Below are 25,107 nucleotides of genomic sequence, written 5' to 3'. Positions count from 1 at the left end.
CAGGGCACGGAGGGTCGAAACAAAGGGTGGCCTTCAATTCCACACCAGCATGTCGTCAAACAGGGACGAGCAAAGGGCAGGACCTGAAATGAACCCCTGCCTGCCTGTCTGGTCTCTCCTTCACTCTCAGCAATAATCTGTTTTTATAAGGAATTACGCTCATACTCAGGGGAGGGAAATCAAATTACATGTTGTGAGGGGCTGTTCTAAGATCATGCTGAGAGAGAGAGAGAGAGAGAGAGAGAGAGAGAGAGAGAGAGAGAAAGAGAGAGAGAGGTAGTAGTGGTACTGGGGTACTTTGGGCTTTAAACACCCAACTGTGCACTATCGTACTGATGCAACCTAACGCACCAACACTATTAAAACCAATATATCAAACAGCTCTCCAGACTTTCTTAATAACCATAAATGTTAAACAGGAAACTTTACAGAAACTCGTCAGATTTATGCACTGAATATTATACATGTTGGCAACGTTATAATTAAATATGGTTTAATTTCTCATATACTTCGTTTCCCAACCCCACTTACAAAGAATAGAATCTGGTCTACAAAATTCAGCGAAAATGCAGTGTTGGTCAGAATACAGGTGGTACGTGAGGAAGAAATTCTAACTTACACACACACGCACACACACACACACACACACACACACACACACACACACAGGCGCCTTGTTCATTTGTTCCAAAACATCACAACACATAGCACTCCGCTCATCATCAGCATCATATACTTGTGTGAAAGCGTCCAAGAGCGCAACTTCTTCATCCACATCACATACTAATCTGTGTGTGTGAACAGGTGTAAAATGCTTTTTTTTTTTTTTTTCTTTTAAATCAGATTTCCTTAGCCTGAGAGGTTATTAAAAGCGAAGCGTATTCACTTCACTTTGCCATTGGTTACTGAAAACACACTAACAGTTGCTGCATCTCTAATGGTAGATGAACAAACACGTGAAAACATACAAATCACCAAACTAAAATAAAAGGGGGGGAAAAAAGAACAGAAACAGCAAAAAAAAAAAATATAGATGAAAATGTCAGAAACAGAACAGTTTGAGCATAATGATCACAACCAAGATTTGTGTCAAACATGATAACAACTTAGCAGAAAACAAAACAAACAACAACAAAAAAAAAAACACACAACAACAACTAAAGAAAAACAGAAAAGTGCTTCTTTGTGTAGATCATTTCAAATTCTCCCTCCTTGCAAGTGCCCCTAAAATGTCCACACTCAAAGAGTCCAACACGCTCTCTCCTCCCTGCCCACCACCTCAGGTTGTGGTCTGGGCATTGTGGGTGGGGGCACAACAGTGGATTCTGGGACACACACAGAGGTCAGGTAGGGGATGGGGGTGGGGGTGGGGGGGGGGGGGGGCTGTCTTGACAAGCTACTCCCAGGTGGAGATGGCTGAGTCAGAGGAGGGCTGGGAGGGAGCAGGCAAGGAACCCGAGCTGAGAGCAGATCCAGGATCAGCAGTTTGGTGGCCTGAGAACTGACCGCTCTTACTGGCCTGTGTGCTAAACTGAACTCAGGCCACATAGTGGTATTGATTAGGGCTCTCCTTGTCCCGTTCCATGTAGTCGCGGTCGATGAGTGACTCAATGCGTTTCTTCAGATCTCCCGGCTGGAGACGAAACAGAGCAATGAGAGGTACGGATGAGTGAAAACAAACAAATAAACAAACAAATAAAAAAAACACGACAGCTTGGTGCCTCTGGTTTGATAAACGCAAACAAAGTTTGAGCGAAGTTTCGATAAGCTTACTAACTCATGTCTTAACTTCTGTGGATCTAAATAAAGACTTAAAAGGTGATTAGCAACTTTCCTTCTAGAAGGCCAAACACTAAGGATTTCCTTTCAGTTCTAGTCTATCGCAGCGTCCCAGGGATTTGGGTTGTTGATTTGGGCTGGTCGGGCTATGGGTGAATTAAGTCTTTAGACTCTTTCTAGGATTAAGCTTACCTTTCCCTAAAGTAAACATGCTTTTTAATTTGTTACAGCATTATTTTAGCAATGGAAAACAGAGTGATGTATCAGAGATGAAAAACACACGTGAAAATCTGGGTTGAATATACGTGTCGTACCTTGACAGGGAACTTGAGCTGGTTGTAGAGTTCAGACACAAGGAGGTTGTGACTGAGGGTCTTTCTCATCTTCATGATACGAACCACTGCCGCATCGATCTGGTACTGTCTGTCCTGGAACACACGCTCTGTAGTGCTCACCTGCTCCTCCACCTGAGAGACAGAGAAATTATGAGTGACGTGTGTGTGTGTGTGTGTGTGTGTGAGAGAGAGAGAGAGAGAGAGAGAGAGAGAGAGAGAGAGAGAGAGAGAGAGAGAGAGAGACAGAGAAGAAAAAGCACATCAGTGATAGTAAATTATTCTGAGAGCCAAAACAAAAGCTGAATGTCAATGACAGAAACCAATACGTGCTAATTTAAATCTGCAAACAGAACAGAATGAACCGCCTTGTTTTTCATATCTCTGTATTGGTAAATTAACAACTTGTTTATCGGTTATTTCATGTTGTGAATATGCATTTTGATTCTGTCATGCCTGTTGATGTGTTGTGTTGTACTCAATGGGACAGGACAGAGGAGTGACCCTCCCAAAACAGTGTGGAGAACCACCAGTGGACCAAAGGATTAGTCATGCTGCAAAGATTGAATGCAATCCCAGAACTAAGCAGTGCATACTTTACAAGTGTTTGGCTACCTGAGACTTTAATATAACAGCAAGATAAGAGCCAGGTCCTTATCAAACTGAGAGAGAAAGACTGTTTTCTGCTAATTCCAAAACTGAGAACTGTAAATAGTTCTGAAAATGTAAGAGACACAGAGAGACATAAAAGGAAGTTGCTAAGTGAAGGATGAAGTAATTCAGAGAAGCAGGAAAACTAAGACACTTGTAAATTACGCCCGAGGAAGTGGAACGGCAGGGGAAATTTCACACTGATAATGAGATGCGGTGAGAGGTGGAGGGGATGTTCAGTTACCGTCTCTTTCATCTGGATTTGGTTAATTTTAATACGGAACAGTTTATGTTTGAAGTCGTTGTTGAAGTTGAAACGATCTCCGTCCTCCACGTCTTTTCCGCGGGGATTCTTATTCAGGACGCGCGCTTTCCCACACGCCAGGGACTGCAGTGTGCGTCGCAGCTCGGCCTCCTCTGGGGAAACGCAGGCAAACGTGTGTTAGTTCCTCTTCAGTGTGGTAAAAAAGAGAAAACACTTTGTGTCTCTGAGTGCGCTTAGTATAAATAGTTATTAGTACGCAAACCTAAAAAAAATGCTAAGATGTGTGCTAATAGGTTTATATATTTTAAAATAAAAAGGTGTGGAGGCCAAAGAGAGGGGAATCTTAAATAGACATGTGAGTCAACCAATGAGATTTGGAAGCATTTCCCATTACAAAGCCATCATGTGATGAAGAAACAGAAAACTTTCAATTGTCTTATTGTGCAAGAACTCCCCTTTAAGAGCATTCTGGCTTTTGCTTAAGAGCCTTTGTGAAAGTAGGAAAATCCACAGGAAATTTGTTGAAGTCTGTACAACAGACACCACGACATCCAAAATGCACCCTGCTCGTCTTTTATCTAACACTTTAAAAGCCAAAACTGACTGTATGGTGCTTATTTAATTTTGTATAATTTTTTTATGTTAGCAATAAGTAACACAAAAGAAGAGTACATTTTGTTATGAAGAAGACAGTGGAGTGGCCTAAGGCAGCGCTTCTCAAACTATGGACCACAGACTGGAAACTGCCCGGTCCGCAGAGCCCTGCCGCTGTGGCAGTCACATTATGCTCGGTGCTTCGGTCACTCGCCAGGTGCAGACAGTAACATTTTATTCAAGATTCTAGAGTATTAAATAGGTTCTCGCGGGCGGAAACGCTTAACATTCTAGAATCTTGAATAAAACGTTACCATTTTCAAAGCAGGAACTTCAGTCGAGGGGCCGGGGACCTGGCAGTTTCCTCGGCGCCGGTCCGTGGCCAATAGTTTGAGGAACTCTTGCCTAAGGTGTATTGCCCGTGTGTGTGTGCGTGGGAGAGAGAGAGGCACCTATGCCCGTAGCGGAGCGGATCTCCTCCACTGTAAACTCCTCCCCCTCATTAAACATGAGGAGCACCAGTGTTTGAAACAGTGACACCTGCAGCTCCTTCTTCCCCTGTGACATATGTAGTGTAAAAAGGTCAGTATGTTGATACTCTATGAGAAATGGCTGTTGGTGTAATAATGGTTAGGGTAAAGGGTCACCTCCTTAAACTCTGTCTTCAGCACAGCATGGCCAAGCGTGGGCTGCCACTGGAGCTTACGTCCACTGTGCTTCCCGAGATAGAACGTCTTAAACACCTCCTGCAGCTTCACCATCTGAAACACACACAGGGGTTATACACACACGCACACACTTCTCACAGGCATACGCCCTTCCGCCTAATCGACGGACTGCCAGACGTCTCACATGAATCTCCATCTTGACCAGACACTCGTGGGCACACACACACACACACACACACACACACACACAAACATGCACCCACATTCTCACCTCAGGGGGGAGATGAACCTCCATGGGAGTGTAGGAAGGCCAGTAGCCCATGGTGAGAATGTTGACAGTCAGTTCAATGCTGCTGGGTTCACTTTGATTCTGCATGTACTGTGAGACAGAGGACAGAGCACTGATTCACTAATTCACTCTACTGATTCAATGATTCACTCCACTGATTCATTCCACAGGTAGAGGTAGAGTCGACCAACACTGATACATAGGCGGAGACTAGTCAGAACTCAAACTGGTTACTGAGTACTGATGCCAGCACACGCTGGCTGTCACACAGTTTATCTGATGCACATATGTAATCTGTGTGTTCAGACTGACGTGTTTTTCTTTTGTGACTATGCATAAATGCGAAAGTTAGTCTGTTAAAATGTTTTCCAAAAATAAATCTGATAATCTGATTTTTAACTTAAAAAGAACGCACAAAGTAAAGTCAGGTCTGACAATGTTCAGGACCTGAGAAAACTAGGTAAGTGACAAACTTTAATGTATATGTGTGTGTGTGTGTGCGTGCGTGTGCGTGTACATGTGTACCTGTTTGAACTGAATCATGATGTCTTTGGAGAGCTCCATGTCTTTAAACATGCCTTCCAGTTTGCTAGTGAAAGCTGCACCACACTCTGCAAAATAACAGAACCCACATCACCTCTCACACCTTTTACTCCTGTTACATCTGATTTAACCAGCAATGCTGACAGAAAGCAACAGATCACGTTCAGTTCACAGCGTCACAGCAGTGTGCGTACAAGCTGAATGGGTGTTGTGCTCACAATATCTGTTAATGTGCTGTTAACTGATAACCAATCAAACTGACAATCAATAAACTAAGGAAGGGTTGTGTAGAGAAAACTGACAGTGAGTCCTGCAGGTACAAATGAGAGCATGCCGTGCAGGCCACACGAGGACAAGTCAAATGAGAAAACCTGTGCCGTCTCATGGTTGTGGTTGAGGCAGACAGCGTCCCTTATCTTCCTGTTACTTATCATGTCTTTTGTGCGTGTGTGTGTGTGTGTGTGTGTGTGTGCGCGTGTGTGTGTGTACTTATCGCCTCTGCAATCTCCACAAAAACTTGCAGAAACAGACATGCTTGTGTGTGAAAATTTTCCTGAACTGAGACTTTGAAGTTTGCAAAGTTTGAGGTTGGTGGTAAAAAAACGCCTTGGCTTTAAATTGTAACGTGTCGTTCAGTTCATCAAGCTTTGTACACAGCCCCGACAGACAACCGACAAAAGAGAACCTGGATGTGGTTAACACCCCTCATCCCATCCCTGTCTGGGCCTCAACCCATAAAAGCTACTGTGTTGATCATTTTGGATGACTTTTGTTTTCAGGCATATTTCCACAGGTTGACTTCAGAGAACAGCAGTGGTACTTACTCACTTAAACCAAGCAGCCCATTCAATCTTGTTTTGGTTCTCTTCCTATTTACTCTGACAAACTCAAACAGCATTTCCAACGTTAAGTTATCTTTAGTGGCTTACAGTAACTTTTTTTTCGTCACGGGGTGATGCAACGTTTGACTATTTCAACGACACGACTTACAATTAAGAAACAGCCTGACACGGTTTCCATGGTTACAGGTAACCTTCTTCTGATGAAATCTTGGATCAATGAGGATTTTGACATTATGATTCTGGCAAAAGCCACTGCAATAAAACTTTACAAGATCAATTTGCGTAAAAAGGATAAAGTGTTACTATACGGAATACAAACAAGGGTACAAGGCATGTTGAGAAACCACTTACTGAATATCTTTTTATTTTATATTGTGACAGTGACTCAATCAGTAGTGTGTCTGAGACTGCTTCTTAACAAGACAACTGCTAACCATTATAATACGCACTTAAAAAAAAAAACGTAATAAATGCAGTTTTAGAGGTTCTGGGTGGGCAAACGTCTTAGATTAGTACTGACACAGTTTCTATACCTGCTCTTTAATATTTTCCATCCTTTCATACTGTCTCTTTCCGTCTCATCAGCACAAATGCATTTCTTACAAGTCTTTATATCAGAGCAATAAGTAAATGAACAAAACTGTAAAATTTTAGGGTTGCTGTAGTGATGGGGTTGTGCGGCTAACGGCAGTAAATTGGAAGCCATACCAGAGACACAGAAAAATGAACACATAGCACAAAGAGGCACTCACCGTGCTTGAGTTTGGAAAGCATGGACTTTTCTGCATCCACGGACGCACTCTTGCCTACCAGCAGTCTCTTGGCCAGATCCTTCTTATAGAACGCCTCAAACACGTCCTTACCTGTGGAGGAGAGGAGAGAGACAGGCATCTTCACATTAAACATCACTACACTCACATAACCTCAGAGGCTATAAAGTCAATTTAGAGCAAGTGGCCGAAAACACTTTTACACGGTGGAAAGTCCAGAAAATGCTTTAAAAGTGTGTTGTGAGGATCAACAGTGTCTTGGTAAAACAGACGGCGTCCAGATCAATAACGGTATTTCTAAAAGGGGCCAATGGAGTTTACCATGAATGAAACGGAAGATGATCATGATCTTGTCCAAGATTCTCTCCAGCTCTTCCTCAGTGGCCTCTTTGTTCCCAGCACGCAGTTTGGAGTCCACATATTTGGCTGCACAGAGGAGCAGACACAGTCACCAAACACACACATAATCCACCAAGGGCAACTGAAAGAAAGGCATGAGAGGAACCTCTGTTTGATGGCATGCATCAGTGAGCACACAACACAGAGACAAAGGCAAGAAAGGAAAAAGAGCAGCCAAAAAAAAGAAAAAGATCGAATGAGAGCGAGAGAGTCTATGTGTGTGTGTGTGTGTGTGTGTGTGTGTGTACGCGTGCATGCGTGTGTGTATATGGGCGTGTGTGTGTGTGCGCATGCGTACGTCTGATGATGAAAAATCAGACTGGTCGGATGTGAAACTTTCATTAACAAATGGACCAGCACATGGGAGAGGGAAAAAAACAAACAAACAAACAAAAAAAAAAAACCCATGGCCCGTTTTCTACTCCCTGTCCTACCGATGAGCTCAGCAGGCTTGTTGGGTCTCTTGTTGATGAAGCTCTCGAAGGCCTCTTTCATGGCGTTAATGAAAGTCTCGTTCCTCTGGAAACACTGCTGAGTCACGTTGTCCATCTTGTCCTTGAAGTCCAGTAACTCCTGCACCATCTCTTTATCCTTCTCCGGACTCCCCACTATCCCAAACCCATAGGTCTGTAAAGCAGCACAGAAAACAGTCAGACCACTGAGACCTTACTGAGACCTACTCCTGTTTCCATCAACTCTATTACTGGCGCCAAAATGCAGCTTGAAAATTCCATAATGTTGCCACATTACAAACCAATCTGCTGTATCAGCAATGAAAGCGTTTAAGTGTGTGTGTGTGTGTGTGTGAGAATGATGAAGAAAGAAAGTGGAAAGAGGAACATAAGACAGCAGAATTTCTTCTACTGGCAATGTAAAGCCAAATAAATCTATATAAGTGACTGTTGGGGATAAAAATATGGTATATGTGTGTGTGTGTGTGTGTGTGTGAGAGAGAGAGAGACAGAGACAGACGGACAGAGGGATAAAAAGCGGAACCAAAAGGCCAACAGAATACGAGTCTACATGTAAATGAATGGGATAAAAATAGGGTTGGTGTATAGTACATGTATGGCTTCACCTTAATGTATTCTCTCCAGAACTGGAGCAAAACAGGAAGTCCCTCCTTTACTTTACTGAAGAGTTGATACAACAGCATCAGTTCAGTCACACGATTCTCATCCAACAGGGTGCTCAGACCTGAGCCAGGGAGAGACATATTATTACACACACACGCACACGCACACACACGCACACGCACGCGCACACACACACACATAGATATTGGGGATAAACAATTAATACCTTTCTGTAGGATGGCTGTCATGTGCTCCCCCAATAGTTGTTTCTCCACAGTGGAGATGAGTGGTTTCCTGTGAGGAAAAAGAGGGGTTAGTTTCCAGATTGGTGATTCGGCCTGTCAGTCAGACACAGAGGCGGGACTCACTGAGTGCTCTGATCCAAATAGCTGATGACACGGTCATTTTCCTCTTCCAGGCGCCCAGCAACATGATGAAGGTACTCGGGTACCTGAGGTCAACACACATACAAACACCTCATATGACAACTAGATTTATCTGACTGTCACTTGATGCCCTACGCTGTTCCCCTTCACATCGAATCACTGCACAATGAACAATGACTATTTTCAATCTCTCTCACTCGTTCTCACAGATAACTGGTTAAGAATTGCACTTTTCAGTCATTATTATCATTATGCACAGTGCATAGGAATAACGTTTTCTATTGCACATTGCACACGTTAAACAGCACTGCTTTTACTTTTGTTTTATTTTTGTATCATATTTCATTATATACTATGTATATAATTATTGCACAACGGACAATAACTTTCTATCTACCTCGCTATTCTCATTCTGTTTTATGCTACTTATGTAATTACTGCACAATGTAGAGTTGCACAATGTATATCATTACTGCACAATACAGACAGTCATATGCATCCTGTCTAAATATTTTTATTGTACACTATAGTCGTGTTTGATTTATGCTGGACGGTGCTGTTGTGGCACTCGGATTTCCTTTGGGATTAATAAAGTCTGTCTTATCTTTGCATCAGTGTAACTCACGTCTCTCTCCTGCATTAGTCTTTGACCCTCTGCTGCATATAAACGATTGGTTTCCATTAGAAATCTCTGTTCAAAGCATTCCTTATAGACCTAGTCAGAGAGAGGGAACAGGAAAAAGTTTTGAAAATCAATACAGGCACTAAAACGACCACAGTTTGATCTATACAGAATTCTCTGTCATATGGTTGCTGTAAGTGTCCTGACACTGTAATAAATTTGTCATAACTGGCCATGAATGTCCACATCAGGTTATGGCTGCAGATCAAAGAGTCTATCTGGAATAGATCCACTGCAATAATGTGCTAAAATTCAAATTTTTTTCCATTTGGATGCACTGACAATCCGTTGTAATGTAAAATACCCCAGATACTGTGCAGATTGCGGAAAGATTTACAGCCTCTGTATCTTATCAAGGGTAACGTAATCTCTCTGTAAATGGGAAGAAATACTCATTTCACAATCAAGGCTTTTACTGTCACTGCTTCACAGTCTTTCATATTTTTCTCTGAGCAGAGTAATATTTCTAAACTATGGCGTCCTCAAAATTGACCAATCACCTGCAGGTCCGAGAGCATGCCCAGTAGGCTCCGGAGCAGACTGCGGTCCACAGCCTCACCGTTACGCTCACGTTCGATCTGCTCCAAGATTCCATCCACCGTCCGGCTCTGGACCGCGCCGTCACTTACGATGTGTGTCCGGAAGAGTTCCAGCCCAGTGTCCCTATGGAAACAGAACCCAAGACATTCTCATTAAAAAATCTGAACTTAATCAAGACTCATCGGTGGAAAGAGTGCCACCTGACTCAAACTCACCAGATAGATGGAAGCAGAGAGTTCTGCAGAACATACGTACGGTCCAAGAAGAGAAAAATACTCCTTATCATGATCTAGAGAGAAACAGTGACAGTTCTATGAGTATGGCCTGAAAATAACTTTTTTTATGATCTATGTCTGAAAAATGATTTCTTCACAAGTTGGAAGGCTGAATCACTCCAGGTTGTTCTTCTAATTATGCAGAACCTTTAATACGAACGCTGGCACAACTGAGCATTTAAACAAATTTCTCGTACTAATTGGATTTTTCTCCCCTATCCCTCTTCAGTTCTCCATCCTGGTTCCCCTCCTTACCGTTTGCCTGCAGTGGTCCTGCCAACACCTGTTCATCCTCTTTAAGAAGGACAGGCTGTCCAGAGACTCTGTGAGTACAGGTTAAGGTCACTCCCCAAGCCATGTCGTAAACCTCACTGCTCGATACACAAGCATTTTACAGGGCTTCTGTATGAATGGAAGTCAATGTAACCTTTAGGATGGCCAAAAGCCTAATGTGTAAATTGCTCCATGTTACTCTCTAGTGGACACATGATGTAATGACATCTCTAACTTCTATCCAAACTTCAGCATAGCAAGTGTTATCAGAAACACACAGTACGACTGCACCACATATCAGCCTCTAGCATCAGCTCCTGTGATACTCCCACACACACATACACACACACACACACACACTGAGTTAAGGATATTCTCTGAACTGGTGGATCTGTGCTTGAACATGCTCCTCACACACCTGCCGCAGCTGTTTGTATAACATTGGGGAGACCTTGTAGGAACACAGGTTCTCTACCGCCTGGAGAAACAGAGAGAGAGAGAGAGAGAAAGAGAGTGAAAGAGTAAGTGTGTGTGCATGTGACAGAGAGAGAAAGAGAGAGAGAGAGAGAGAAAGAGAGTGAAAGAGTAAGTGTGTGTGCATGTGACAGAGAGAGAAAGAGAGAGAGAGAGAGAGAGAGAGTAAGTGTGTGTGCATGTGCGAGAGAGAGAGAGAGAGAGAGAGAGAGAGAGATAAGTTGTTAACAACACGGTGTGTAAAGAAAACTAGTTAGGAAAATATTATGTCTTTAAGTGAACAACTACTTTATCGTGACTTTATAGCTTTAAGCTGCTTAAAAAGCAAAGAACCAAAAATGCTCTTTTTCACACAGAGAAAGGATCAAATTGGAAATGACTGTGCTCAGCAGCAAACTTCCCTCAGTACAGGAATCTGAATGTTAACTACGCAGCCAATTAATAAAGGAATTTTTCACCATCCTGTTTGTAACACAGCTTTGTGTGTCAAAGGTTTATTCATTCTGCCAGTTGTGATAGCTGGGTCCAGATATGCCAGCATTAGTATTCTCAAATGGAAACAATGAAATCATATGTGAGTCACAAACATGTGAACAACGCTAATATGCCTTTCCAAACAAAACGTGATGTACAAAAAGCATAACGTACCAGTTTGAAAGATAAACTATTCAGAGGACAATTTTGCTCAACGCATACAAACAAAAGCACGGCCATTTGTTTATTTTCCAGCACGTCTCACAGACTTCCTTTCTAAGCACTACCAAAGCAGGTCAACTGGTAACAATATGAACAGCCTGACAATGTGGCATGAAAGGCTTGCTCGGTTAATAGGGCCCTGATAAATTCCCGTCCGTTTTCAGTTGACGACGCTAAGGTTAGCACTTTCGAATCAAAGCAAGTGAAATGCAGCGCATTCTCATCGACAGACTGGTTAAAAAAAAGTAACGACGAGGCGGTGCCGACGTGAACGTTTGTGAGTGTTTCTCTCGTTAACAGTTCAGGAGAGCAATTCAAAATCCATGTAAATTGAATGGGTTGGTCCTGTTTTAAAGCCTCTGAGGACTGGAGGAAAGGACACAGCCTCAAAACCCTGTACCAGTCCATTTGGCACCTTTCAAACAACCAGTGCGGTTAGATCAACATGCTATGCAAGGCAAGGTATAGTGTGCCCACACAAGCCAAGACCGGCTGAAATAAACACATCACGTGGTAGTGGGCACAAGATGGGCATCACTGAGTGTCATTCTCATACTTTGATTTTTCCATCTAAGACACACACACACACATACACACTCTCTCTCTCTCTCTTAGTCTTGCTCTACTGTTTTGTTTCACTCAACCCATTAGTAAATGAAACTGTCCAGACATCGTCAAACGTACTTGGAAGGCCTGTCGCAAAACAGTCTTTCCATATGCGTAACGGAGTTTTACAAACATTTTGAACTATTGCCTCACTGGAATGATTACCAGACAATGGGCAAATGACAAAACAGACAGTACTGCTGCAACTCTCCCATTTCTCTGCTGTTGCATTACCTGGTAAAGTTCCTCTAGATTGTACTTGATGGAGGTGCTGTTCTGAATGGCACTCACAGCATCTCGCAGCTTCAGCCAGGTGTCCTCAGTATAGCTGTCTGTAAGTTTGGGTCTGTCTGGAAGAACAAAACAAAGCCAAGTGTTTACAATTCTTAGTGCTCCAGTGGGGTATTCCAGAAAGAGGGTTTAGTGGAAACTCTGAGTTAGTTAACCCAGGGCAAGTAGTAAACCTCCTAATAGAGGACCCCTATGGCTTTGTTTGGCTAGGAGAATGAAGCCATAGAACTCCTCTATTAGGGGGTTTCTACTTATTCTGAGTTAACTAACTCTGAGTTTTCACAGAACCCGCTTTCTGGAACACCCCCCAGATAAACAGCCTACATAAGGCATATTCCACAGAATATAACTTAATATAAGCTCCCTAGTTTCGACGCCTAGAGTTTCAAATTCTAGGAGTTTTTTCGGCTGTTTATGCTTTCGGACACTTTCGGACCAAAACATAGCTGTTTAGAATCGACCTCGAACTATCAGGCAGGTCGCACCTGATGGCAGTTCTACCATCAGCTTCTACAAGGAACAAGGGAGTGACTCAAGGTCCAAAGCACAAAGCTTATCAAAACAGCCGACCTACCAGTTGGAAATTTCATATTGTAGTTTAAGCAGGAAATGGCCTATTTTGCAGTAGTTTACTTGATTACTCGCTCCGATTGACACCAGTGCATCAGAGCTAAGTTACTTCTTGAGAGATAAACTCATACTCTTGGGATCAGTTATATTCCACTTTGAAAACTCCGAGATGCACCCATGTTACTTCTCCAACCTGCCGGAGATATAATAATACTGCAGCGAAGATTATTACCTGTTAGTCTACACCCCTTCGCGTGTCGTTAGCTTCACTCATTCTAGCTAAGAGGCAATGACAAAAGCCAACTACAAGAAGGTGTCTTCTGTGCTAGTGAAAATAAACGTATATATATATCCTTAAGATTTCGAATAAAACTGACTAAATAGCATCATTTACATGTGAACAACTACCTACTCTACCTATCTGGCTACTGTTAGCTACTGCTGGCAGAAAAAAAGGTGGAAGCTAAATTTAGCTTTTCAAACTTTTAGCAACTCTTGGATATACTGACAAATATGCACTGGTGCATTTCGACTGAAATTCTGAAAAGCTGACTAGCCTGCACGGTTGGAGGCTGCATGGTTGGCAACAACTAAGTTACGGTGCTTGAGAGAAATGCAACTGCGGCACTGCTATTTAGCTGAGATTACATAACAAGCGGTTTTAGAGACGAAGCAAGGTAACTTGGAATAGCCAAATTAGCTAGCTCGTTGGTAGACTGTGTTTACCTTTAAAGTTTTTTATGACCAACTTCTTTGACGTTCCAGTTTTGGATGCCATTGTTTTTGTTACTCCGTTGTTGTGCTCAGTCAGCGTGGAGAAGTTTGCCTTCTTGTTTTGTCTTATGTCCTCTGCCATTATGTGGAGATGCCTGGGGTTCCCACTGCAATCTGAGACTGACACTTTTATTCCTTCGTCTTCAGTTCACTCATCAAAACTCAACGCATTCACGCGGAAGGCACGCCGCCCTTTCGACTTACATGCACAAATTAACTCCGTAAAAAAACAGATGTCAGAGCATCGGTCGTGCCTGTTCAAGCCGACAAAGTGTAGCAACTGACCCCCCTGTGTTTGTCCAGCATTTGACGCAGGGATGAGAACTCGGCTAACAGCTATTAGCTTGCTAGCGTTTGTAAAGTTGAGCTTAAGTTAGCAGCTAGCCAACTAGCTGGTAAGAACACTGGACTGTCTCCAGTTCCTCAGTGCGTAAACCCACGGCGTCCCTCTTGGGAAGTCGGAATAAGATTTATTGAACATGCAATGTGTTCGTCAGACTGCTTCAGTCGGAGTAAGACAAAGAAGTATGCCCGCTTAATTTTCATCGTTCTGTGGTATTTCCTTCATAACACTGAGGTTCACAACAAAATGGCCAGTGCAACCCCCTTTGAAAGGTGCATCTTGGGAGATTTACTGTCACAACACTTTATTTACTGGAGTTCAAATTCTCATAATTTATTTATACGAACGAACTACTTCACATATTTACACACTATGTGTAATGATCTTTTGTTTGCGATGCGTATATCACCTAAAATATACATTCGGTTGGGAGCTTCTAAGAACGATTGTGAAAAATGACAGAAACCCAGGTCTCACGAGTTTCACGATGTCCCCATAATTTTGCATTGCATTTTATTAATTCGATCCCATATATTATAAATAATTGTGATAATTAGGAAAAGAAAGCAAATTAAATATCGTTAAAGTCATCATGTTCCTGGACATTTACAGAGCTTTTCATGCAACTTGCACGACTTTTAGACTTCATTCTTATATTACAGTCTGCAGAAGTGATAACTACGGACATAACTACGGACATAACTATGTTAGCCCACACACACAGATAAAATGAAAATTTTACGTTAGCACAGGTGTTCATGAATGACACTCCAGTCTCCATTAGGGTAATAACGTTGTAATTTGTTTCTCTTTGGGAAGGGAATGCGAAAGATAATATCAAAATCTGTTTTAAAAGTGTCTGGCCGAAATAATCATTTCACATAGGGGCGTCACTTGGATGTATTTATAAAGCAAAAAACAGATTTACACTGCTTACACTGATTAACTGACGAAAGTGCCAAGTGGAATCGACAGGATAACCTTTTTAGCATCGTGAGCAGGAAGTACTTCCCCGCTACGACCCTTTGGCTCTGATCGGCGGAATTATTTGTGTTAAGGTGGAGAGTGGTTTGTGAAGACAACAGGCAGAGTGATGTGAAAACTTTACGGTACAAATAAAAAAGCAATATGTATAAAAGTTATGCACGCGCAGCTTTACAAAGCGCTTTTTGAGATGATCTCTTTGAAGTATGATTAGCGTAACGTGATTGCATTTGAACCAGATGATGAAGTGAATGAATGGATGGCATGACAGATAAGGCTAGCTAACTGAATTAGCAAATTGTCTAGATTCATTAATTCAGTGTTTCTATGGACAAGCCAGTAGTTACATAGACTTAACCACTTGTCGATTGCTCAGCTTTCTTTTATGACGTTGTAACTCTCCGAAGATACTACATCGCTATATTTTGTCTTGCGTTGCAGTTTCGCACTAAAAGACCACAATGGCACACATCTCAATAAACCAGTACCTTCAGCAGGTAGGCTTATCGTTTTCTTAAGAACCGTAGCTGCTGATATGAAATATTAGGTGCGTCTTTCTAAGTAGTGTTTTATATGCTGTGTACGTGTAGGTGCTGGAGGCTATTGACTCGCGGGATGGCTCATTCTGTGCAGAATTACTGTCATTTAAACACCCTCATGTTGCCAACCCACGTCTGCAGGTAAAATATGTTTTATCCTCTCTGTATAACATGACAGTGTACATCAGGTTTGGTCAGTATACCTGTGACTACAGCATAATCGACCATGTGCCCTCCAGAGCATGAGTCTGAATGCATTCACTCACACAGTTTAATGAGTGTCTTTCTTTTATGCCCGTAGCTCCCAAGCCCAGAGGAAAAATGTCAGCAGGTGCTGGAGCCTCCATATGATGAGATGGTTGCTGCACACTTAAGGTAGGATACACAGCACAGAGATATGCAGCTGTTCACCAGAATCTCCCACTTCCCTGGCTGCATCTGTCCAGAATGTGGCCATTGGCAGATCCTTTTGAGTGACACCTTAAGCGTTTTCCAGTTCTTCTCGCTGCTAAAATCCAACACACACACACACACACACACACACACATGAATACCACTTGTATCGTGTTGGTTATAGAGGACTTTTAGCTTTTGCACCTATTGCTGTGTGGTAGCATTACTCCCAGTGGATTATTAAAGCAAGCAGTGGATGTTTATCTGAGCACTGGGGTTTTTTATATGCTTACGTATGCATTTTTAGCGCTCTGAGTTTGCCTAAACTTAGTGTTTCTGTTGGTCTACAGGTGCATGTATGTAGTGTCTAATCACCACTTTGTGTTTCTATTTCTGTTGGCCTACAGGTGCACTTATGCAGTGTCCAATCATGACTTTGTGGAAGCTTACAAATGCCAGACTGTGGTAGTTCAATATCCTTGTTAAGAAACAATCGATGCAGTTCAAGCATAAACACATTTATATAGTATGTCAGTATAATTATATAATTAAAACTTGATTGTCTGTCACTCCTTAACATCATACATCATTCTTGAGAGCTTTTCAAGCACACAAAGAAGAGAACTGGTAAGAGTTGCCTGATTTTTCTTATATCTTACTCAAACGTTTTTTCTGTATTACAACCTCAGTGCAATATTATTCTCTGCTTCTGAAACTGGTTTTATGCTAGCATGTAAGTTATCTTGAGTAAGATTAAATGTACTAATAATGTCGATGACTCTGTTTTAAAGACAGAAAATCTTATTGTTTTATGAACTTTTTTTCAGGGCCTTACCCATGATGTTTGCTGTAACCCTCGACCTGCGGATATTTGCCAACAATGTGAGTGACAGTTCAAACCTATTTCAGATGCTGGACTGACAGGAACTCCACCGAAACCGACATTTTACCACGATGCATTTTTCTGACTTTGTCATAGTCCTTTTTGGTCGTTTGTTATTTAACTCAGATTTGTTTGTAATGGTGTTTTTGTCGTTGTTGATGTAACTGATGGACAGGCAGAACAGCAGCTACAGAAGAAAGGAAAAGGAAAGGTGGGCGACATGTTGGAGAAAGCTGCAGAACAGCTCATGAGCTGCTTCCGAGTGTGTGCCAGCGACAAGTGAGTGCCACACACACACACACACACACACACACATGCACATACACACACACACACACATACACGTACACACACACACATATACACCTACACACACACACACACACACACACACTCTCTCTCTCTCTCTCACTAAGTTTGGTATGAGGGAATATTTATGAACCTGTGATCAGCGTCCTCTCCTCTGTGCAGTCGTGCTGGCATTGATGACTCCAAGAAGTGGGGCATGCTCTTTCTCATCAACCAGCTCTTCAAGATCTATTTTAAGGTTAGCAACGAACGCCTGGTCAACACTCTGGTGACTGAACCAAACAATATACAGATGGATTTGCCCTCAATATTAAATCTTACCAGTTTCAGTAACCGACTGCCTGGACATTGCTAGCCATGTCATCACTGTTTGTGTGTGTGTATGTGTGTGTGTGTGTGTGTTTCCACTCCTCCAGATCAATAAACTCCACCTGTGTAAGCCCCTCATCAGGGCCATCGACAGCTCCAACTTGAAGGATGAGTACAGCATGGCTCAAAGGGTCACGTACAAATACTACGTCGGGCGAAAGGCCATGTTTGACAGCGACTTCAAACCAGGTGAGACGGCATGTATGGATTTACCTGCTTTTTCTCTCCATGCAGCCCTAGTACCGACTCCACCTAATCATGGGTAATTCTTCCTGTGAGGGTTAGTTCGTGCGTACTTCGTTTGTTTGGCACATCACTTTTTTATTAAAACGACCAGTTACCAATTAAAATGAGAAATTATCATGAACGACTGTGATAACTGGTTCCTCAGAACTGATGGTAATTTATCATGGGTGATTCTGAGGGCCAGTGATGTCTGATTGGGCTTCCTGTGCTCGTTGCTCTTGCTCGTGTTAAACACAAAACATTTTAATATACGTTCTATCATTCAGTGGATATTAAAACTCTTGTTTGTTGACATTGTGGAGACATTTCTACCAGTATAGAATGCTGTGTGTGTACACTCTATGTCAAGTTAGTTTTATTTCATTTTGGAAATGGTCACATTAAAAGAGATGAAGGGGCAATTTATTTTAGAATACCAGGAAATATCTGGAGATAACTCATATTATTCTGTTATTGTCCAAAAAAAAACCAGAATAAAATGGAAGGGAAATGGATGGGTAGAGTATATGTAGCTACTTTTACCATGTCAAGGAGCAGTGTATACTGTATATTGAGAGAATTTCACCATAATTGTTTTGCCTATGTGTTGGTGCATTCAGATTATCAAAAACAAAATCTGTTGTGATGTAAATGTTGTCACATATGCGTTATCCAAATGTCATGAGGGCACACATATCAATGATGTAATAATGGAATATCCCAACGGGTCAAAAATAGACCTCGCACGACGGTCGGTATTGAATGTTCGCAATGTGCTTTATATTGATCTAAAAATAATACTTGTGATGTTCCTCTGTGTCCGGTGCCCAGAGTTCATGTGTCTACAGTGTTTTGGCCTCAGCGAGTCAGGCGCATAGGATTATTGAGCGGAATACGACAATGCTACTGTTTCAGAAAAGACGGGCATCCGTAGCACTGCCTTAGAGAATCATAACAGACGCTCTCTCAGTCTCTGAAGATTTTTTATGCAACGCTCCAGTCAATTCATGTGTTTCATCACGGTATTATTAATTATGAAGACCCTCTGTATGGATACCATGATAAAATTGTTCACAAACAAACAATCAATAAATAAACAAATAAATAATTAGGGACAAATAAATAGGGATGGATCATTAGGCCCAGGTGATGGATCATTAACCTGTTGTCTCTGTTTTCCTCTGTTCGTCTCTGGTCAGCGGAGGAGTACCTGTCCTTCTCCTTCCAGCACTGCCATCGCTCCTGCCAAAGGAACAAACGCCTCATCCTCATCTACCTGCTGCCTGTGAAGATGCTGCTGGTGAGCCCCCCCACACACACACACACACACACACACACACACATGGACACACACACACACATACATACATTCAGTGGTGTAGAGGTAACTATTCTATGAAGATTATGAGCTCACTCACAGCACAAACACACTCCGGTTTTGGACTGTGATCATTTGGGACCTTATATTTTGAAAACATGAGAAAGGCTTTGTGTATCTATTTTGCAGTGTAATGTAGTATGTCCTACTCAGACTGTAAGAGTTTTTTCACACATCTCAGGTTTTCTTTGGATCTACAGAATTTAGAGAATAATTTGATTCGTTGACACACACACACACACTCTGATGGTATTGTGTCTTGTAGGGTCACATGCCAACCCACCAGTTACTGAGGAAATATGACCTCATGCAGTTTGCTGATGTCACCAAGGCTGTGAGGTAGGTCGGCTGTTTACTGTGCTCACAGAGGAATAGACTGAAAGAGAGGACAGAAAGACACAATGAAACCTGAAACATGAGACTGTCTGGAAATCGATAAAGGTTTTTTCCCCCACATGCTAAAGCTTGGGTTGAAATCTTTGGCTTTAATAAAATTCATTACAGTTGTGTAATTGTACCTGTTATGTGTTCGTACCACGACTTACGTCTAGACAGCGTTCTTGTGGAACTGCAAGTTCTTACTTCAACTGTACAAAAAACGCGTTGTGTATCTAATCAAGTCCTAACCAACATTTGAGTAGCTGGTTTGTTAGATTTGACACCAAACAAACATTTTTGGGGGGGACGTTTGCCCTGCCCCTGCTGTGAGGGGGCAGCTGCTTTTCACTTTCCACATCGTTGTGATAATTCTTGCTCGTGTCCTCTCTTCACCCCCCCCTTATTCCATCCCTCTTTCGCACCGTTCTGTCCCTCGTTCTTTCTCGTTGTTCTCTCCCTCCCGCTGTAGCGAGGGAAATCTTCTGCTCTTGAACGAGGCGCTTGCAAAGCACGAGACCTTCTTCATTCGCTGTGGGATTTTCCTCATCCTGGAGAAGCTGAAGATCATCACCTACAGGAACCTCTTTAAGAAAGTGTGAGTCCTGCCGCGTCGGTCCTTTGGAGACGTGTCTTAAAGGGCCTGCTCTCAAATGCCTGAATACAGTACTTTGACATTAAACTGGTCCACTCTGGGATAGATATGAGTCATGTCTATCTTCAAGTCACTGTTAACGATCAACAAATACTGTTCCATTTTACTTTATGACTCAGATATTCCTCTGACATGACTGTTACTTAATTTAGTTAATTTAGTTAAGTAACAGACATGTCAGGGCTGCTGTTATCTTTTTCATTGCTCTTCCTTAGTTCCCAGTCCTTACCCCGTCAGTAATTGCACAAAATTCAAATTAGGTTGAGCATTATGCTTTAATTTATCCCATGCCAAGCAGTCGCCGAGTTTACCACGATAACAAACATATCCAGTACACATAAATGCTCTGCAGGTTCTGTAAGATTAAGCTGAATCCCCCTGGTGCAGTTTTCCTTACCTGAGCGTTTCTTTTACTTTAGGTACCTCCTGCTGAAGACACACCAGCTGCCTTTGGATGCCTTCCTGGTAGCTCTGAAGATGATGCAGGTGGAGGAAGTGGACACCGATGAAGTGCAGTGCATTCTCGCCAACCTCATATACATGGTGAGACTCTCGAAGCGTACAACACGCATAAACAAACATCTACCATAGCGTACCATAGCGTCGCTCAAACGCACGCACACACGCACTCTCTCTTTCTCGTCCTCAAACCCACTCATTTGTGTATACAAACAAATTATGGCGCTGGATAACCCATCATGACCTCTTTATTAAAAAAGTATACCTAACTGTATCCTCCATGTTTCTATCTCAGGGTCACATCAAAGGCTACATCTCCCACCAGCACCAGAAGTTGGTTGTCAGCAAACAGAACCCCTTCCCTCCTCTGTCGTCTGTGTCCTAAACTACAACTCCCAGAATCCTGTAAAGTCTGCTACGTTTTAAACTCCATGTCCCATAATACCCTGCAGCCTCCCTCAGCCTATACAGCTGAATCAGTGGTTAATTGGACCCACTGCTCTACAGTGTTTCTCTTTGATTCCAGCATTTAAGATCTTTGTCGACAAATTTGACAAAACTAAACTTCTTTGTTTTCTCTTTTTTTGTATTGTTTATGCGAAATAAACACAAGACTGGTTTGTACCATGTGTCATGTCAAGTACTGCTGTGCATGAAATGACATCACAGAGAATAATACATATCACTCCAGAGGTTTTAGGACGAGCCTGGTAAAGGTTTAAGTTTAAAGGTTTTTAGGTTTAAATTCTCAACTTTGGTTTTCTGGGTCAGTTTAAAAAATACTTAACTTTACAAAACTGTCAATTCTGAGCAAAGTTTGCAGTTTATAGAGGGAACCTATGTAACCTACTTGCAGAACAACATCTAAAGACTGAATTGCTACACCAGAGAGAAAGCTTAACAGCTTTGTAAAGCCTATTCTGTGGTGAAACCATTAGTGTATTAGTGTGAGAAGGTGTGTGATGGCATGAGCCCAAAACCAGTCACTCAGTGGTTAATTACATTGATTTCACAGTTTATTGATGTACAGAATGAATTTACAGGACCATGAATATGAACATACACTTCGCAGAGCAAAGCCACGCTGTCATCGATGGGTCCGTCGTGGGTTCTCAGACTCTTCAAGGTGTTCTCGAATCCAGTGTAAATATCGGGATAACTTGGTGAACACCAGGCCTTGGCTGCAGTCCTGAGAGATAAGCGTTCCGGTGAGGAAAGCTGTGTTCCCCTCCACCGTAGCGACGGGGGTCCCGAATTTCAGTTCACAGTCGAGCCTCTTTAGCTTTGTATGAGGCCTAGTGCCATCATCCTCTTTTTCCCTCATGCAAAACATTTTATTGGTCAAGGAGAAGGTGAGGTTGAGACTGGCGCGACAGTCATCCAATGAAAGGTACGAGAGGCTTGCTCCCCCTCTACCAAGCATGCCTTTTTGGTCAGTGCGCATCAGTACATTCTCACTGAAGTCCTTTTCAGGGAGGCAGAGCGGGGTGATGTAGGTGCCTGACGGGATCGGTTCCTTCAGCTGCAAGAAAGCAAGGTCGTTATGCACTTGACCGTGCACAAACCTTTTGTGAAGGGTCCAATCACCATCAGTCAGATTGACATGCGTGGACATCGTGGAACGGTCACCTGTAAGCAGTGGAAAACCAAGCATGGAGAACGATCTTAGCAATGTGCTATCAGCTTGTTACACGTTGTTGGTCCACAGATTACAAGTTTACATGTGTCGATGGTTGGGCATGTGGACTGAAGTCAGTCTTGTGGATATTTGGTAGAAATTTGTGGTAATGGAGGTCCAGGTAAAACCTCACCAATGACCATGCTGAGGTCTTTTTCGGAGGACAAACATCTAGCCGTGGTGAGCACAGATCTCTGGCCAAGGATCACCCCATGACAAACCACTTCACCAACTGCATCCACAAATGACACCTAACAAATAGAGCTAGACACTTTATTGGACAGTAATACATTCGCACCCACAATCTTCTCCAAACAGATAATATCACTGCTGAAATATTATCATCAGAAAGAAGTTGACTCAAGCTATGATGATCTGACAAGCTTGCATTGTCCGTAACATGCTCTGACCATTTGCTCAAGGATTCAGCCAGTCATTTCTGTCCTCAGCCATAACGTATAAAATGAATCAGATGTTCTATAAGGGTAATGCTAGGGTTGAAGGATTCGTTTTCTGCTGGAGGAAGGGGTTACCTGCCAGGGGCAGCGTCCGTTGGGACAGAAGTCATTTATGAGGCTGCTTGCATTGTGATTCATCGTACCGGAACCGTGGGAGAATCTTTTTGGCTTTCCACAAGGGTTCTGAACTAGGAAAATGAAAAATATCAGTGGAGAGATTTGGTAGGAACCATCGGTCCCACTATTTGTAATGTTAACAATGATTTTTGTCCATGACTCATCGCTCTAGAAGAATGAAACGGTTGTGTGAATGTTTCAGTTGTACCTTGAGGTATGCAGCTCTTCCCATCACTGTGAAGGGTGTATCCATGAGCACAGTAACAGACAAAGGATTCATATGTAGGCTCACAGAAGTGTTCGCATGAGAGAGGTCCCTCAGAATGGCATTCTGATTTGTCTGCAAAAACACATCGGACATACTGCTTTCAATCCAGCTTTACAGGTAACACATATATGGACCTACATTATTCACTTGTGATCATTGGCAAATGTATATAAAATGTGATGAAAAGAGCCAGAATTTGAAAAGGCCTCCTTGCCCTTGATTACCTCTTTCACAGTTCACTCCACTGTACTTCTCAGAGCAGGTGCATTTATATCCTCCAATTTTGTCTTTGCAGGTACCCCCATGTTGACAGGGATTTGAAGCGCACTGGTCCCCATCTGTTGAGAGTGTACATAAATCAATCACAAGATCTGTCACAGAAATGCATTCCCTTCTTTCACAACAATAACCGCATCAATACACTATGCTTTGATGGAAACTCACCGTAATATACTGTCCAGAACTCTTCCTTTGAGGATAAAAAGAGGTAACACATATTAGTGGGCTGATCCATCCAAAAGAAACTTGACCATAAGAAATGTTAAAGGTGGAGAGGCATCAGTAGCTGTTCAAGATCTCATTACTGGATGGAACTGAAAATTGAAGTTTGATCAGTCATTTCTCACCTTAAATTTCAGATATTTTTTCCGCCATTCCATCAAAATGATAATTCATTGGTAAAGCATGGGGTTGACATGGCTAAATCATAGAAAGTCATTGTCATAATGATATTAATCACTAACGTGAGTCTGCCTCAATGACCTTATTAATGATCCTAGCCATGGATCCATTTCCAATCCATTTAATCACTCATCAAATGATTCGCTGATGTACGTTGTACCACAACGCGTCAGATGCATAAAGAAACAGCTCATAAAGGAAAAACGCACCGTTTTCTTATCGTTTTCAAAGTACTCCCTCGCCTCCTCCTTGTTGCACCGTTCCTCAAAGCACTCTCTCTCAAGATTACCTTGAAGAATTTCCTCAAAGAAAAATGTGTTTGATCGCTTGGACCGCAAGAAGGATTGTGCTGAGGGTAGAAAAACTGAGGGTTGCAGAGGTTAACAAGGTTACTGTAAACGGTTGTGGTGAACATAATCAATCATGACAACAACTGGGGAGTCAGGGTATAACTGGTGAGAAGATCCATAAATGATAATATTAAACAAGACACAGCTGTTAATCTGTTAATCATGGAATTTTCCAGGGGAAGGACTCAAGAAGTAGAGTTTAGTGTTAAGAGTAAGTCATTTGGTGAAGGTGATACATTGTTTATGTGTTGCTTGTATGCTAAGATATGGAAACATATCTTGAATGAACAATGAACCTTTACTCTGTAATAGTTAATAAAAGGTAACTGTAAAACTAAGAACTTAGATAATAGGAGAGGTGACTGTAAGATACTCTTGTGGGATTAGTTCCAGTCTTGAACTGGAATGGCTGGATAATAATAGTCATTCTCTCTCTCTCTCTTTCTCTCACGCACACAGACACACGGTCAAATACACACTGAAAGCTCATTACCTCTATGGTTGGCCAAGGCTAGCAGAAGGTTGCAGTGTAGGGAAAGAACAAGGAAGTGTCTTGTCCACAATTCCATGATGATCTGAATTGTGCCACACAACACTCTGACAGTGCCCAGAAACCTTTGTCAATAACCGCTGTTCTGTCTTTGTCACTCTTTTCCCTGCCGTCCCCACTGGGGAGTGGGGTGGGGGGGGGTGTTTGAGTTCTGTCTGTAAGTCACTCCCACCCCATGGCTTTTCTTTCTTTCTCTTTTTTTTTAATGTTCTCAATCTTTTATAAACCGTAAAATGTGATGAGTCACAGAGCCAATGTCATACCTTGTTTCTCCTGCAAAATACTCTCTCTCTCTCCTTGTCATGCTGTATATTAATG

At 42.3% G+C, this 25,107-nt stretch overlaps 3 protein-coding genes across 4 annotated transcripts; 1 reads left to right on the top strand and 2 right to left on the bottom strand.

Annotated features, from left to right (window-relative positions):
- Positions 1 to 1,381: 1,381 nt before the first annotated feature.
- On the bottom strand, positions 1,382 to 14,332 carry cul4a (cullin 4A). The gene is made up of 20 exons (XM_030779862.1): positions 13,728 to 14,332; positions 12,375 to 12,490; positions 10,739 to 10,842; positions 10,347 to 10,416; positions 10,032 to 10,105; positions 9,777 to 9,939; positions 9,220 to 9,309; positions 8,577 to 8,659; positions 8,435 to 8,502; positions 8,211 to 8,329; positions 7,567 to 7,759; positions 7,055 to 7,159; positions 6,716 to 6,826; positions 5,104 to 5,189; positions 4,561 to 4,668; positions 4,269 to 4,382; positions 4,074 to 4,179; positions 3,007 to 3,179; positions 2,094 to 2,246; positions 1,382 to 1,633 (listed from the first exon to the last, which is right to left on the bottom strand). The coding sequence occupies exons 1-20, from the start codon at positions 13,855 to 13,857 to the stop codon at positions 1,538 to 1,540; spliced, it is 2,262 nt and encodes a 753-aa protein (XP_030635722.1). The 5' UTR covers positions 13,858 to 14,332; the 3' UTR covers positions 1,382 to 1,537.
- An 809-nt stretch (positions 14,333 to 15,141) lies between these two features.
- pcid2 (PCI domain containing 2) lies at positions 15,142 to 21,311 on the top strand. The gene is made up of 15 exons (XM_030780032.1): positions 15,142 to 15,227; positions 15,544 to 15,599; positions 15,693 to 15,782; positions 15,943 to 16,016; positions 16,442 to 16,507; positions 16,620 to 16,661; positions 16,862 to 16,916; positions 17,093 to 17,196; positions 17,389 to 17,464; positions 17,643 to 17,784; positions 19,020 to 19,120; positions 19,464 to 19,537; positions 20,046 to 20,171; positions 20,648 to 20,771; positions 20,983 to 21,311. Exons 2-15 carry the CDS (start codon positions 15,564 to 15,566, stop codon positions 21,070 to 21,072), a joined length of 1,200 nt encoding a protein of 399 aa, XP_030635892.1. The 5' UTR covers positions 15,142 to 15,227; positions 15,544 to 15,563; the 3' UTR covers positions 21,073 to 21,311.
- Positions 21,312 to 21,685: 374 nt separating this feature from the next.
- prozb (protein Z, vitamin K-dependent plasma glycoprotein b) lies at positions 21,686 to 24,893 on the bottom strand. Of its 2 annotated transcripts, none has more exons than XM_030780036.1 (8): positions 24,733 to 24,893; positions 24,099 to 24,253; positions 23,653 to 23,677; positions 23,433 to 23,546; positions 23,149 to 23,280; positions 22,899 to 23,011; positions 22,499 to 22,616; positions 21,686 to 22,316 (listed from the first exon to the last, which is right to left on the bottom strand). In XM_030780036.1, exons 1-8 carry the CDS (start codon positions 24,806 to 24,808, stop codon positions 21,775 to 21,777), a joined length of 1,275 nt encoding a protein of 424 aa, XP_030635896.1. In that variant the 5' UTR covers positions 24,809 to 24,893; the 3' UTR covers positions 21,686 to 21,774. The 2 variants fall into 2 exon arrangements, with proteins under 2 accessions (XP_030635896.1, XP_030635897.1); XM_030780037.1 differs by having other exon boundaries at positions 24,099 to 24,238.
- Positions 24,894 to 25,107: the final 214 nt, after the last annotated feature.

The sequence above is a fragment of the Chanos chanos genome, chromosome 7, assembly GCF_902362185.1.
Source record: "Chanos chanos chromosome 7, fChaCha1.1, whole genome shotgun sequence".
Classification (NCBI taxonomy): Eukaryota; Metazoa; Chordata; class Actinopteri; order Gonorynchiformes; family Chanidae; genus Chanos; species Chanos chanos.
The sequence above is the reverse complement of the archived record's forward strand: the minus strand, read 5'-3'. Positions and strand labels throughout refer to the sequence as shown.